The sequence below is a fragment of the Elgaria multicarinata genome, chromosome 6 (genome assembly GCF_023053635.1).
Source record: "Elgaria multicarinata webbii isolate HBS135686 ecotype San Diego chromosome 6, rElgMul1.1.pri, whole genome shotgun sequence".
NCBI classification, from domain to species: domain Eukaryota; kingdom Metazoa; phylum Chordata; class Lepidosauria; order Squamata; family Anguidae; genus Elgaria; species Elgaria multicarinata.
In genome coordinates this window covers 13,062,696-13,076,506 of record NC_086176.1, presented here as the reverse complement: position 1 = coordinate 13,076,506, position 13,811 = coordinate 13,062,696, and the positions used below count along the sequence as shown (strand labels likewise).

The 13,811-nt window shown below is 45.1% G+C and overlaps 1 protein-coding gene across 3 annotated transcripts in view; it reads left to right on the top strand.

Moving 5' to 3' along the window:
- The window catches only part of TMOD1 (tropomodulin 1), a 51,314-nt gene that overhangs the window by 22,231 nt on the left and 15,272 nt on the right, over positions 1–13,811 (top strand). For all 3 annotated transcript variants that reach the window (XM_063129072.1, XM_063129069.1, XM_063129071.1), the window contains 2 exons: positions 2,536–2,655; positions 12,103–12,192. In XM_063129072.1, the coding sequence (XP_062985142.1) occupies positions 2,536–2,655; positions 12,103–12,192 (210 nt within the window). The remainder of the gene's footprint in view (positions 1–2,535; positions 2,656–12,102; positions 12,193–13,811) is intronic.

Here is a 13,811-nt window from a genome sequence, read left to right as displayed (position 1 = left end):
GGAAAATCCAGGGGAGAGGAGGGGAGATCTCGCGTTATGAATAACGCGAGATCTCACCTTTATTCACACGCGAGCCGCAACAAGCTCTGGAGGAGAGCTGTTGCGGCCGCCATTTTTTTAATTTTTAAAGCGGCAGCAGGAGCCAGGAAAGGTAAGTGGGGGGGTTGTTTTTAATTCTCCTTTCCCCCCCATTCACGATCTCCCCCCCTGGCCCCATTCTCCTTCCCCCTGTCCGCCCCCCCTGCTTGTGATGTCCGCCTGCCCCCCAGCCCTGTTCTCCTTCCCCCCCTCCATTCCCCCCCGTCCGCGATGTCCGATCCCCCCTGGCCCCGTTCTCCTTCCCCCCGTCCGCCCGCAATGTCTGATCCCCCGCCCGCCCCCCCGCCCGCGATGTCTGATCCCCCGCCCGATGTTGTCCGCCAGCAATTCCCCCCCCCAATGTCCCCTGGGCCGCGATTCCCCCCCGATCTCCCCAGCCTCCGTTTCCTGTCCCCCCATGTCCCCACTGTAGCCCTGATGGCCTCAGTCTCCTGCGGAGCACTGCGGCCCGTCCGCCGCTTTTCCCGGCTACTCGGGAGTAAATCCAGTGGCTTGGAAAAGCGGTGGACCTGGCTACACGCCTGTGGTCTCGGGCTGAGCCCAAGACCACAGGAATAACAGGGCCAGAAGCGGTGCCGGTTACCCCGGGCCCAGGGAGGGTTCACCCCGGGATACCCTGTGCGTCATCTGGACACACAGGGGTGAGCCCGGGGCTCACACTGGGCTAAAGCCCCATCTAGGAAGGCCCTTAGTGAAAGAGTTGGAAGGGGCATTATAAGTCTTTTAGTTCAGCCCCCTGCTTGGTTTAGCAAATCCAGAGGAGGAGGAGAAAGGATCCAAGAGGAAGACTCAGAAAGCAGCAACAGGGCAGAGGGCCTTCTTAGTGGTGGCCTGCCAATTATGAAATGATCTCCCTGATGTCATTTTTTCAGTGCCGGGTTAAGAACATCCTCTTCTCTCGGGCATTTAGCAGCATATGATGAGGTTTTAAACAGAGTCTGGATTTTTCTTATTGTTGATTGTTTAATATTGGTTTAAACATATTTGTGTCTCATGTGCTGTTTGTATGTAAATGGTCTTTATAATGTAGTTTAAGGTTTTTAATATTTGTAAACTACCCAGAGAGCTTTGGCTATTGGGTGGTATAGGAATATGAATGAATGAAGTAATTCACTTACTCCTTTTCTGTGCGCTGAAACCCAATTTGTTTCCCCAGTACTCCATTTCAGAACAGAAGACACCTTAGGACCAAACCAGACATTACTACAATTGCATAGCTAGCCACCATGCCTGGGAGTTTAAAATTATTAATACTAGGAGTCAGCCCCAGTGCAAACTCTCTCACCATCCTCAGAGAGAGCGCATGCACTTCTGATTCGTGCCCCTTTCCTTCCCGCCACTGCCTTCCCACCCCACTGCCCTCTGGAGTAATTTGCCGCTCTTCCAGCTCTACCGCCTGATGCAGACATCTCACCTTGCTTCATAGGAAGGCTGGCCGGACTAGGTGGTGTTTCACTTTGCCCTCACTAGTCACAGTCCCAATGAAAATGCCTCCCCCACAGCAGTGTGGCAGTTAGCATTAGATGGTAACTGGTGCTAATGGGAACTTTTTTCCTATCATTAATTGCTGTGTGGAGTTGGTGATCTTTATGGGGATGGTGGCTGGGAATGAAAGAATCAAACCTTCTCCTCCCATGAACTGTGGGTCTGATGAAAATTTCCCTAAATTAGTTTTCTTCCTTTCTTTTTTAAACCACCATGGTTGCTAACCATGTAATGCAGGTAATGAATTCAGGTAATGTTTAATTTCCTTTTGTGCCCTTGTGCAGCATCAAAGCAAACACACCATTCTGTGCCATCAAAGTTTTATTCTTTGTAGTAGAAGACTGTTGTTTTGTTCCTGATCCCACACACAGTTCATTTACTCATTTGTCAGATAAAGTAGGGTAACCCTATGAAAAGGAGGACAGGGCTCCTGTATCTTTAACAGTTGTATTGAAAAGGAAATTTCAGCAGGTGTCATTTGTATATATGGAGAACCTGGTGAAATTTCCTCTTCATCACGACAGTTAAAGCTGCAGGAGCCCTGCCCTCTTTTAAATCCGGTCACTCTAGCATAGCTCCTGCAGCTTTAACTGTGGTGATGAAGAGGGAATTTCACCAGGTTCTCCACATATACAAATGACACCTGCTGAAATTCCCTTTTCTATGCAACTGTTATAGATACAGGAGCCCTGTCCTCCTTTTCATAGGGTCACCCTAGATCAGCCTTCCTCAACCTGGGGCGCTCCAGATGTGTTGGACTGCATCTCCCAGAATGCCCCAGCCAGCTGGCTAGGGCATTCTGGGAGTTGTAGTCCAACACATCTGGAGCGCCCCAGGTTGAGGAAGTCTGCCCTAGATAAAGCCGTCAGCAATAAGGAAGTTTCAATCCCCATTGTTAAAAGAATTGCCAACCTGATGGAATGGGCCTGATATCACTTTTTGTGCTTATAGGAAAAGTCTGGGTCCCCAAGCAGAAGGCGATTGATCCTGTTTTGGAAAGCGTAACCCTAGAACCGGAACTGGAGGAAGCACTTGCAAATGCCTCCGATGCTGAGCTCTGCGACATTGCTGGTAATTTGCGAAAAACGGAATGCATTTGGATTGTGTTTATAATTATCATTTCCTGCCCACAGCTTAGTGCTCTTTGCATAAACAATGTTTTTAAAGGAATTTGCATGTGTGGAGAGAAGGTCCGCAGAAAGCCTGGTCAATCTCCACGGCTGTAGATGTCTTTAGAGCTTTCCTCTGTCTTCTTAAAAGGGCACCCATCACAAAGGTTATAATGAATGCGTGCTGAGCTGGCCGCACCCGCAGAAGCCATGTCATACCCACTGGTGTGGACAGAACGTAGCAGAGTGTACACACAGAAAAAGCACAGTTCATTTCATTTCGTTCGTTCATTCATTCAATTTATGAGTTGTCGTATAGATGATTCTCTCAGGGTGATGTACGTAATAGCAATAACAGTAATATTAGTAGTAGTAACAACAATAATAGAAATGTTATATATATATATATATATATATTATAAAAATAGCAATGATACAATAATAGCAATATTCCCAGTAGTGTGGAAAGTCAATGTTGCAATTCGGCTTGTAATTTATCACAGAAGAGCAATGATTGGGTAGTGCTAGGGGTCAACCCAACTGGAAGCAGCCCTTGTCTTCCCCTGAGAGGAGAGCCTGCCCACTGTGCTCTTGAACTGGTGCTTGGTAGGTGGAGCCATGATTCGGGGAAACCTCTAGTGGGAGGGAACTCTAGAAGAGAAGTAATGGGTAAGTGAAGAGATATTCATCCTCTTGCTATATTATTATTTATTGCATTTTTATACCGCCCAAAAGCCGAAGTTGCCTGGGCGGTTCACAAAATCTAAAACCGATCAAAGTATAAAACAAACAATATAAAAACATGATATAAAATCCACATTAAAAATTGATTAAAAACATACCATACATGATTAAAACATCTTTAAAACATTCAAACATCTTTAAAACATTCTAAAATTTCACTGGATAGGCCTGCCAGAATAGATCAGTCTGTATTGCATTTTTAAATTCTAAAAGACCGTCAAGTTGACGAATTTCCTCCGGCAGGCCATTCCACAGTCTGGGAGCAGCAGAAGAGAAGGTCCGCTGGGTAACAGTTGTTAATCTAGTTTTTGCTAGCTGAATCAGATTCTTCCCAGAGGACCTGAGTGTGCGGGGCGGATTGTATGGGAGAAGGTGATCCTGCAGGTAGCCTGGACCCAAACCATGTAGGGCTTTAAAGGTAATAACCAACACTTTGTACTTTGCCCGGAAACTAATCGGCAGCCAGTGAAGAGATTTTAAAACTGGTGTAATGTGGTCACCTCTCTGTTGCAAATGATTGCCTCCCAATGTCACTTTCAGGGGATATCACCAACTATGCACTTTTGGTGTGGCTGATCTCAGGCCATGGCTAGACCAGGCCTATATCCCGGGACCGTCCCAGGATCATCCCTGTGCGTCCACATGACGTACATGGTATCCCGGGAGCAGGGAGGGCTGATCCCTCACTTGGTCGTGGATTTCACCCTACCTTTTAGGCCTGGTTTTTCCGCGGTCTCGAGATGATCCTGAGACCGTGGAACGTCTTGGTGGGCGTCGCAGGTTGTCCTGGCTCCTCGCAAGTACTCACGAGAAGCTGGGACCCAGAGGTCCTCAGAAGCTCTGTGCCAATCGGGGGTGGGGGGAGGGGGAGGGTTTTTTTGTGTGTGTTTTAAAAAAACATCTCACCCGTTTTCAGACGAGCGCTCGTGCGCTCCTTCTCCTTTAAAAAAAAATGGCGGCTTCGATCATAAAATCATGAGATCCTCGCCCTCCAACCCCCTCGTCTAGCCATGGCCTCAGATGAGATGAGGAGGTTAGTCGCAGTAGAGAGAACAAGGTAGGAAAGAGCCCGCTCAGAGATCCCGCTGAAGGCAGCGGAGTCTTCTTCCTTGCTGGAACTGCTCTGCTGCCCATTGGGACAAGGGTGCAAAGGAGTTTGCTGCCTCCTTCAGGATTCCAAACAGGCAAAGGCAGGCTGGGCGGTAGGCATCACTCGTTATTTAATTATATTTATACCCCGCTGTTCATCCAAGGAGCTGCTCCCAAAGTGGCTTGCAATTTAAAAACCAAACAGTTCGATCCACTAAGGATATTTGGAGTGTTTATGGCAGTATCTTCTGGTTCCTGCCAGTTGATGTCATAGTGTAGGTCCCAGGCTGTTCCTTCTAGAAGGAGGGGTCAAAAGGAGCTGTAGATGGGCAAGGAGTGGCTGATGGTAAGGATGTTGGCCCCTTGAAACAGTAATTTCACTGCATGGAGGAGAAATATGTTATGCACTTCTGACTGGCACACCTTACTTTGGTTGCTGACAGGGCCGCCATCAAGGGTAGGCATAGTTGGGCACCTGTCGAGGGCCCAGACCCCAGCAGGGGCCCATTGGCAAGCGCCCCCTGGAGTTGCTCCTCCTCTTCACCATGGCAACCCGCTTGTTCACCTGCCTCTCACTCTGCCTCAAACAACGGTGGTGGTGAGAACAAGGGGCACGGCCTCCTTGCTCCCTGGCTCTCTGTCTGTCACGCAAGCAAGCGGTAGCAATGAGGAGTGAGAGGATGACAAGACACAGCAGCTGGTGACAATGGTGGTGAGAAGGTGGGCTCACTGGGTAGAGAGGCCGTGGAGGGGTGTCTTACCCAAAGGCCCTCAAAACCTGGAGCCGGCACTGGCTGTTTAGTTTACCATAGGTTGCCTCATGACTAACTGTGTGAGGCCCAAATTAGCCATAACATTAATTTATTCAACAGCTGTACCTTTAGCATCTCCTTCCTGTCTGTTAATATATATTTTTTTAAAATATATATTTTATTGAAAGTGTTACAGAAAAGAAAATGAGTACAAACAATCCCTAACACTTAATATCAAACCAACAATTATATGGTTATGTATAATATACAAAGAAAAGGGGGGGAAGGTTGATTGATATAATTACTAGGGGAAGGAAGCTTAATCAAATTAGAAAGAAACATTAAAAGAAAAAAGAAGGAAAAGGAAGAGGAAAAAAAATGAAGAATAAAAAACATACAAGTGCTGTAATCCTTCATTTGTTGTTACAATGTCCATATGCTCAAAGCTGACGCAGGCCTACATTGTTGTACATCCGGTTGTGATGCGTATTGAGTGAATTTCAATGTAAGATTCAGCAACAGCAGCAGACCATTCTGACAACAGCTGCACCTTTAGCAACTCCTTCCTGTCTGTGAATGCCTGGAATTACTTGTCCATTTTGTGATGTCGCTGCACTCTGCATTTTCCTTCCCCTTGTTAGCATCAGCAGCTGATGATGTGGTGCAGGGAAATATGGAGCAATTGTGATGTCACAATACGGGTAAGTGTTGAGGAGGAGGAGGAGGGGGAGATGGACACGTGGCTTCCATTTTAATGGTTGTGTCTAGTCTGGGCCTGCGGAGAGGAAAGCCTAGCGCCAATAATTTTGCACTTATTTTCTGTAGGAAAAGGAAAGGAAAGGAACCTCTCGTGCAAGCACTGAGTCATTACTGACTCTTGGAGGGACGCCAGCTTTCGCTGACGTTTTCTTGGCAGGCCTTATAGCGGGGTGGTTTGCTGTTGCTTTCCCCGACCGTTATTCCCTTTCCCTCAGCTAGCTGGGTACTCATTTTACCGACCTCGGGAGGATGGAAGGCTGAGTCGACCCAAGCCAGCTTCCTGAAACCAGCTTCCGCTGGGATCGAACTCAGGCCGTGGGGAGAGTTTCAACTGCAGAAACTGCTGCTTTACCGCTCTGCGCCACTTAACCGCCTTTTCATTCATTTGACTAAAATCTTCTTCCCTTTGTTCATCTCGTGTTCACTGAAGCGATCCACTCCTGCTTAAACTGTGTCTGTTTTTTCCAGCCTGCTGTCTGTTCCTCCCATATTCCCATGACATCACCCATCTCACTAGAAGTCGCAGAGGGCCTGTAAGAGAACTGTGCTAGTGACCTCATAGTCCTGTTGAGGAATGCAATACTGCATTAGAGGCCTGCTGCTCTGTCCGGCTGTCCAAAACCATTCTGCTGCTTTGTCATTTTCTATTTGCAAAAGCTGTTTGGAGTTTCCAGCCCAGGCCAGGGCGCTGCTTGGTTGTTTGCTTTTATATATTTCCTTCGTCAGATGCAGGCTGGCAAGCTGGAATCCTCTCTGCGAATCTTACTCACGAGTAAACACCCAGCCGCTACTCTGACCCATGCTTGAAATTGCAGGCTGGTGTTCAATCAGTGTATGCTCATGCTTCACATGCCAGCTGGCTGGGAATGGCTTACTTAGGAGTAATTTGGCACACCTACAAAGAATAGCAACTGACCATTCTGACAAGAAAAGGGATAGCTTCCCTCCTGCCGTTTCCCAAGAGCAATTCCCCATTAATCCCCAACTGTGTGGGAGAACTGTTAGCATGCAGCAAAAGGTAAACAAATTAAGAGCTCCTGTGAGCCCAAATACCCACCCACGAAGGAGGCTGCCTGCTGTATCTCTGCATGATTCAATGCCCTGGCCTTACCTCCTTCCAGTCATGCCCTACTACCGGTGACTAATTCTGATGTGTCTTTGGATTGGCTGTGATTAGATCCTGCAGTCATTCCCAGTGCAGAGAGAGCAGAGTTTGCTGCCCTCAGAGGAAGCTACTGTTAGCATCTCTGCATGAGTCGACACTTTGAATTTCCATCCTTCTGGTGAAATGAAAGCAAAGAACAGTGACTTCTGGAGATACCTGTGTTCAGTTCACCCCCCACCCTGTGTAATTCCCACAGTTAACACATCCTATAAGGAAACCTTTTGGAGTGTAGGTGGGAGCAGGCCTCCAAGAGAGTGTGATATAGATATTAGATTTTGGGGGGAAACCTCAGCATCCCATACTGAACACACTGTCCTCACCCGCTCAGATAAGTAAACTTTTCTGAAATAAATTGTTTCTTGTTCTGGAATATGGGAAATGCGGATTAAGAGAATTGCTTGGCTGCTCTTTGGAAGCAGTGGTTTGGTATTCTTTGAAATTTGAGCCAATGATTCAGCTTGACATGAATTGGTATATCCTATTCTTATAAATTCCCTTCGTTCCTGTCTATTGACACACTTTTTCCAGATGTAGACCAGCGGTTTCAAAATGTATTCTTCAAGACCCTTGGAGCCTATCAGAGTTCCTCATTGAAAGATCAATAACGGGACAGGATTTCCTGAGCTTATCCACCACTACTGAGCTTCCCATGCAATGTGTAGAAGCATTGGACACATCATCATCATCAATCCAAAGTTTATTGTACTAGCCAAAGGCCATGACAAATACATCAACAGAAAGCATCCATACATATATACAGTAATACAAATACCTCGAAATTACACAGATAACTTGAAATTTACCATAACTAAAACTCAGCTTTCACTCAGCAGTCTGAATCTCCGTGGCAGTTTATGGCCATTTTGTCTCGTTCTCTCTTCCTTATTTTTTTTGCTGCCAGCACAAACAAAGCTACACTATGTGTCACATAATCGTTGGTCTCACTCAGAAGAAAAAGAACTGTTTCTGCAAGGGCATTCCTATATCCATGTGTTATCAAGGGTTTCAGGAATCTCTCTCTTTACAGAGGGCAAATTAACATGTAGTGAACAATGTCTTCCACTTGATGTTGGCCACAGATGCATAGTCCGCATTCAAACGGCACCTTGTGGTAGTGTCCATCCAGACACATTCTAGCGCACACTTGGTGTTTGGGAGGGCCAGTACAAAGGTCTGACATTCCTGGCTGGCACCCCATGCAAACAACACATTATAATATCCCGTGCAATGCTCTCAGGTCCCCTAGAGAATACACCGGGGTATCTCAACAGACAAATTAAACTGGGAAAGGTTTCCTGAATAGCTAAATTTGAGATAGGCTGATCTAGACAACAGAATCACAATCAAAACCCAAAATAATTTGCTTGAGGTTTTTCAAAGAAAAGTTCTCAGCAAGAGGCAAGATTTCTGAACTATGAATATGAAGGTTGGTTCCTTTGTGGCAGAACATCTGGCTGTGAGCATTTTGCTGCTTATTCTAAAAACCACTGAATCTAGGGTTCGTATCAGCATATTCCAAGAAAAATGCCTTACACACATTTCCATATTAGTTTAACAAGAATGGAGAGGTGGGTTAGAAATAAATTTATTATTATTAACAAGTTTTGTTCCCATCTCTGTGCATGATGTACACACATGTGCGCTCTCTCTTGCTCTCTGCCATCCCACTTTTCTCTTAACAATTAAAAAAAACCCAGCACCAAACAGTGAAATTAAAATCACTCTGGGAAAATACGAGCGTCATCGGACGGAGGGAAGATCGCGTTTCCTTACCGTCGCTATAGCCTCCTGCTGCTGTCCCACAATAGCGATGATTTCTTTACAGGGGGAAAGAATGAGAAAGCCGCAAGGACCACGTGGCCCATTCACTGCTTTTCCTGCACACAGCAGAAAATGGCAGCAAGTTTTGCTTTAAAAAAATAAGTCGGATTTTCTGGGTCTTTTTTTGCAATGGAAAAACGAGCGGAAGGAGTGGGAGGCAGGCGTCGTCATCCAAAGGAAACACGAAAAACCGTGAGTGGGGCAGTAATGAGCGCTCGTCTGATGACAGGCTATATCTCACTTAAAAAGAGCAGTCATTATAGAGACAGATTATTATTATTATTATTTATTACATTTGTATACTGCCCCGTAGCCGAGGCTCTCTGGGTAGTTTACATAGGATAAAAACAGTTAAAAACAATATACAAAAAAATTAAATCACAAAAAAATTCAGTTTAAAACCACAAAAACATACAAAAACAAACCCAAGCCAATTACTTATTGTTAAATGCCTAGAAGAAGAGAAAAGTCTTGACCTGGTGCCGAAAAGATAATAATGTCAGCACCAGGCGGGCCTCGTCAGGGAGATTGTTCCACAATTGGGGAGCCACCACTGAAAAGGCCCTCTCTCTTATTGACTGTCCTCTGAGCTTCCCTCAGAGTAGGCACTTGGAGGAGGACCTTGGACGTTGAGCACGGAGAGGTGTTCCGTCAGGTATTTTGGTCCCAAGCCGTGTAAGGCTTTATAGGTTAAAACCAGCACCTTGAATCAGGCTCAGAAACGTACAGGCAGCCAATGCAAGCGGGCCAGTGGTTTAAACTGGCAATATAAGGATCTGATTGATTTTTACATGTAGGAGCATTCAGAAGTATCCCTCGCTTGGAAGTAGTATGGTCCATTCTGTCATCTCATTCTCATCCCATTTTTGCTGCTTTAGGCCAAGTATACTGGAGGGGCAGTGAGCAGTCTAGCAGGAACAGGTCTGTTGAAGCAGAGAGACCTGGGTTAGCAGGACTTGTCTTCATGGAGCAACTGAGCAACCAACAGGCAGCAACTGAGTGGGTGCTTCTGTCTCGCTCCTTCCTGGAGCCTTAGCAAACCCTTGACCTGGAGTAGGTGTTGCCAGTTTCTTCTCCACAAGTAGGGCTGAGGGAATGAGAGTCCTCAGGCTGCCAAACAGGTGCTGTGTCTAGTTCTGGGCTTTACCACAGTCTTGTCATGACTTCTGATAAAAGTGGAACATCTGGGGCTGGGGAATGGGTATATGGGGGGGCGGGCGCATGAGGTCCTCCAACACCGCGGCCTTGCCAAATGTGCTGTCCCTCAGGCACATTCCTCTTGGTTCCCGTGTGTGCTGGGGCCTGCAATGCAGGTCTGCCCCTCTGAGGTCTCCTCAGTTTGGGGCTCTGGGTTCAGGCAGCTCCTGACACCAGAATCATATGCAATTCTCACCTCCTTGTTCTGTGACTGACTCCCAAACAAACTTGAATCAGGCATGGGAATGAATGACCTGGTTCAAACGGCTTGACAGCCCAACCTGGCTTAATTTAACCTGGCTGGTTTTAAGGGTTATTCTGAAGGTTGTCTAATCCACAAATAACACCTGCCTGGATTTGCATGACCCAACAATCCACAGCAAGTTGGGTGCCCCGCAGAGGTGCCATGCAAAAATGCCCCCTGGAAGTGCCTAGCACATCATGACAACCTCCACTGGTAAATTAACCCATAGTGGGCTGTCAAGACATTTGAGCAGGCCCAATGAGATATAAAAGCCTTGCACCATCATCTTGTAAAGTAGCCCACATGCCTGCAAATGGATATGTGATCCACCAATAATCCACACTGGCAATTGCATCCATCATGGATTCAATTGTATGGTTATAGTGTCTTCAGTATTTGTGCTGTAGCTAGATATTTGTGAATAACAATGGTTACTATTAGGGAAGCTACTTGAATCTCACTAGTTTTAAGGCCTATAAGAAACTTTCAGATGATGACATTCAGATGTGCTGAGCTGACTTAGGGCTACTGTTTTTACAGAGCAATCTTATACGTGCTCATTCAGAAGTCCTAATAGGTTTACTCCCTAGTAAGCTTGCTTAGGATGTCAATCAAATAAGATTAAGTGATTAACAATATTTCAGTCATTTAAAAAAAATCCCTAATGAATTGGGCAGCAATAAATAAAAAAATAATTTTGCTTTTTAAAAGTACTTACAAAAATTGTGGGTAGCTGGCACCATGTTAGAGAAGAAGCATTCTCCCTTCTCTCATATACCAGAGGGAATGCCTCAGCGAAGACGGTGCCTGCTGCAAGACGTGTGTGCAACTAATCGACTAAAACTCAAAGAATTAATCCATTGTCTCAGTTAAGATTAGATTACAGCCTTGGCAATGATAAATTCCAAGCTGCTCTTAGGTTTATACCTGCACAGGATGTTTGCATGTTACCAGTGCATTTACCTCTGAGGATAGATACAGCTTTATTAGATGTGTATATTTCTGCGTGTTGCTATAAATGCACTGCATAGAATGCTTGTGCTAGCATGTGAACTAACTCTGGAATCAATTTAGAAAGGTCGACGCATATTGATTGTGAGATGAGCATAAAAGATCAACTGAAAACACTCCCGTCAGGCCTTTACAAATACTATGGGTGGATCACATCCCAGACACACTGGTGTTGGAGGGTGAATTGACCGTCTGGACAATAGTATTTGTCATGGCGTGCATGCAACCCACTTGGTAAGAAAGGGTGGGGGAAAATCTGCTTCTGTCAGATTTTTGACTAATTGCAGTAAAGCTCTCCTGAACATTTTAGCAATTACAGGCAATTATTGTCTCACCAAGTACTGTTAAGTTGTTGCTTGGTATTCAACCGTGGAGAATCAAGGAATCCTATTCCTCTTGTCACGTGAGCTATATTGAGTCCTCACCACAATACCGGGCCATCTTGAGTTGTCCTCTCTCTCTCACACACACACACACCTCAAAATGCACACAGAATAATTTAACACTGCTGTTTCAAGCTTTTTTCTAAGCTGCCATGTGTCTTGGCCAGATTCTCACTTTCCCAAAAAAGGAGAATCCGTATCTTTACTTAACCGGTTTTGTTTTGTTTTCTCCTCTCTCACGTAGCTATTCTTGGCATGCATACCCTGATGAGTAATCAACAATATTACGAAGCCCTTGGAAGCACAACTATAGTCAACAAAGAAGGATTGGACAGTAAGTAAGATTTGCCACACAACATTCAGAACCTACTAGAGGCAATGTGTTTTTTTTACTTTTTCTATAAATGCAAATCTCTAAGATGAAACACCAGCATTTTTTCTGGGCTATCTCTTAAGAAAGGCAGGTGTATTTTGCATCACATTCCAAGAGGATTCACTAGGTATTGTTCCAGTTCTAAGCTTGGTAAATGGAAGGAAGTTGCTTTCTAAAGAACAGACGACCTGAGGAACTTCAGATCTGCTGGGTGGAAAGGACTCCCTATCATCAGGTCTACTCTTGAGTAAAACGTTTCCTCTCCCACTGAGTGATGTCCCATCTTTCAAGATGGTTTTGGTTGTTTTTGTTTTCTTTGCCACTTAGTTCTGTTTGCCTGTTAAGTCCCCCTTAGGAATAAAAGTGCCCATACCGTGCACTTTTAAATAGATATATTTCTTTAGAATTATTTTTAGGTCCACCTTTAAGAGTAGAACCCTCTCAGGTTGGCATACAGGATAGAAACAGCACAAAAGTATACAAATAGGCACTAAATATACAGTGGAAATATTATAAAATTATAAAAACAGATAACGCTAATAAAACCTGCAGCTAACAGGTTATAAAAAGGGCAGGGAAAACAAGTGTGACTTCAGATTCTTCTTAAAGACTTGCAAAGACATGGCCTGATGAACCCCTGATGGTAGTGGCCAATTCCAGAGCGGCGGGGCCACCACTGAAAAGTCTCTCTGTATTAAATGTGTAGTGTTTAGAAAAATAAGTTAACATTTTAGAATATGAACAAATAAAAAGCCCATAATTTTCTAAGCACAAACTTCTATTATAGTACAAGTTCCATTTTTTTTATCTCTTTGCTTGAAGAGTTGAGCACAGCATTGCCTCTCATGGTATGCAATCCATCATCCCCCTACAGTACAACAAACAATACTTCAACCTCTTACCATCTATATATGCTGTGTAGATTTTATTCTTTGTTATAAGGCACAATCAAAACCATAGTGATTTACAGAAAGAGGCTTCCATTTCACGCATTAACAGTTTGTGGGCAACAAAAGAAGTCCCTTTATCCAAGCATTGTTGTTGTTTATTCGTTCAGTCACTTCCGACTCTTCGTGACTTCATGGACCAGCCCACGCCAGAGCTTTTTGTCGGCCCTTGCAAAGCATAAATGCCAAGCATAAATGACCACATACTAAGACACGCACATGCTTTTTTTCTTTTCTTTTGAGGTTGAGAAATTTAAAGTTCAGTTATTGCAAGAAATGTACAAAATGTATATGTCAAACCATTTATTTATTTATTGCATTTATACCCCGCCTTTTTTCCTGCAAGGAACCCAAGGCGGTGTACGTAATCCTTCTCCTCCTCTCCATTTTATCCTCACAACAACAACCCTGTGAGGTGGGTTGGGCTGAGAGTCTGTGACTGGCCCAAAGTCACCCAGTGGGTTTCCATGGCTGAGTGAGGACTAGAACCCGGATCTCCCAACTCCCAGTCCAACACTTTAGCCACTACACCACACTGGCTCTCAGCGTGGTGTAGTCACTACACCATCCCTCACAATACAGCTGCCAAGTGATGTGGAGCAAAAGGGCGTATGCATAGATGTGTGCTCGCTA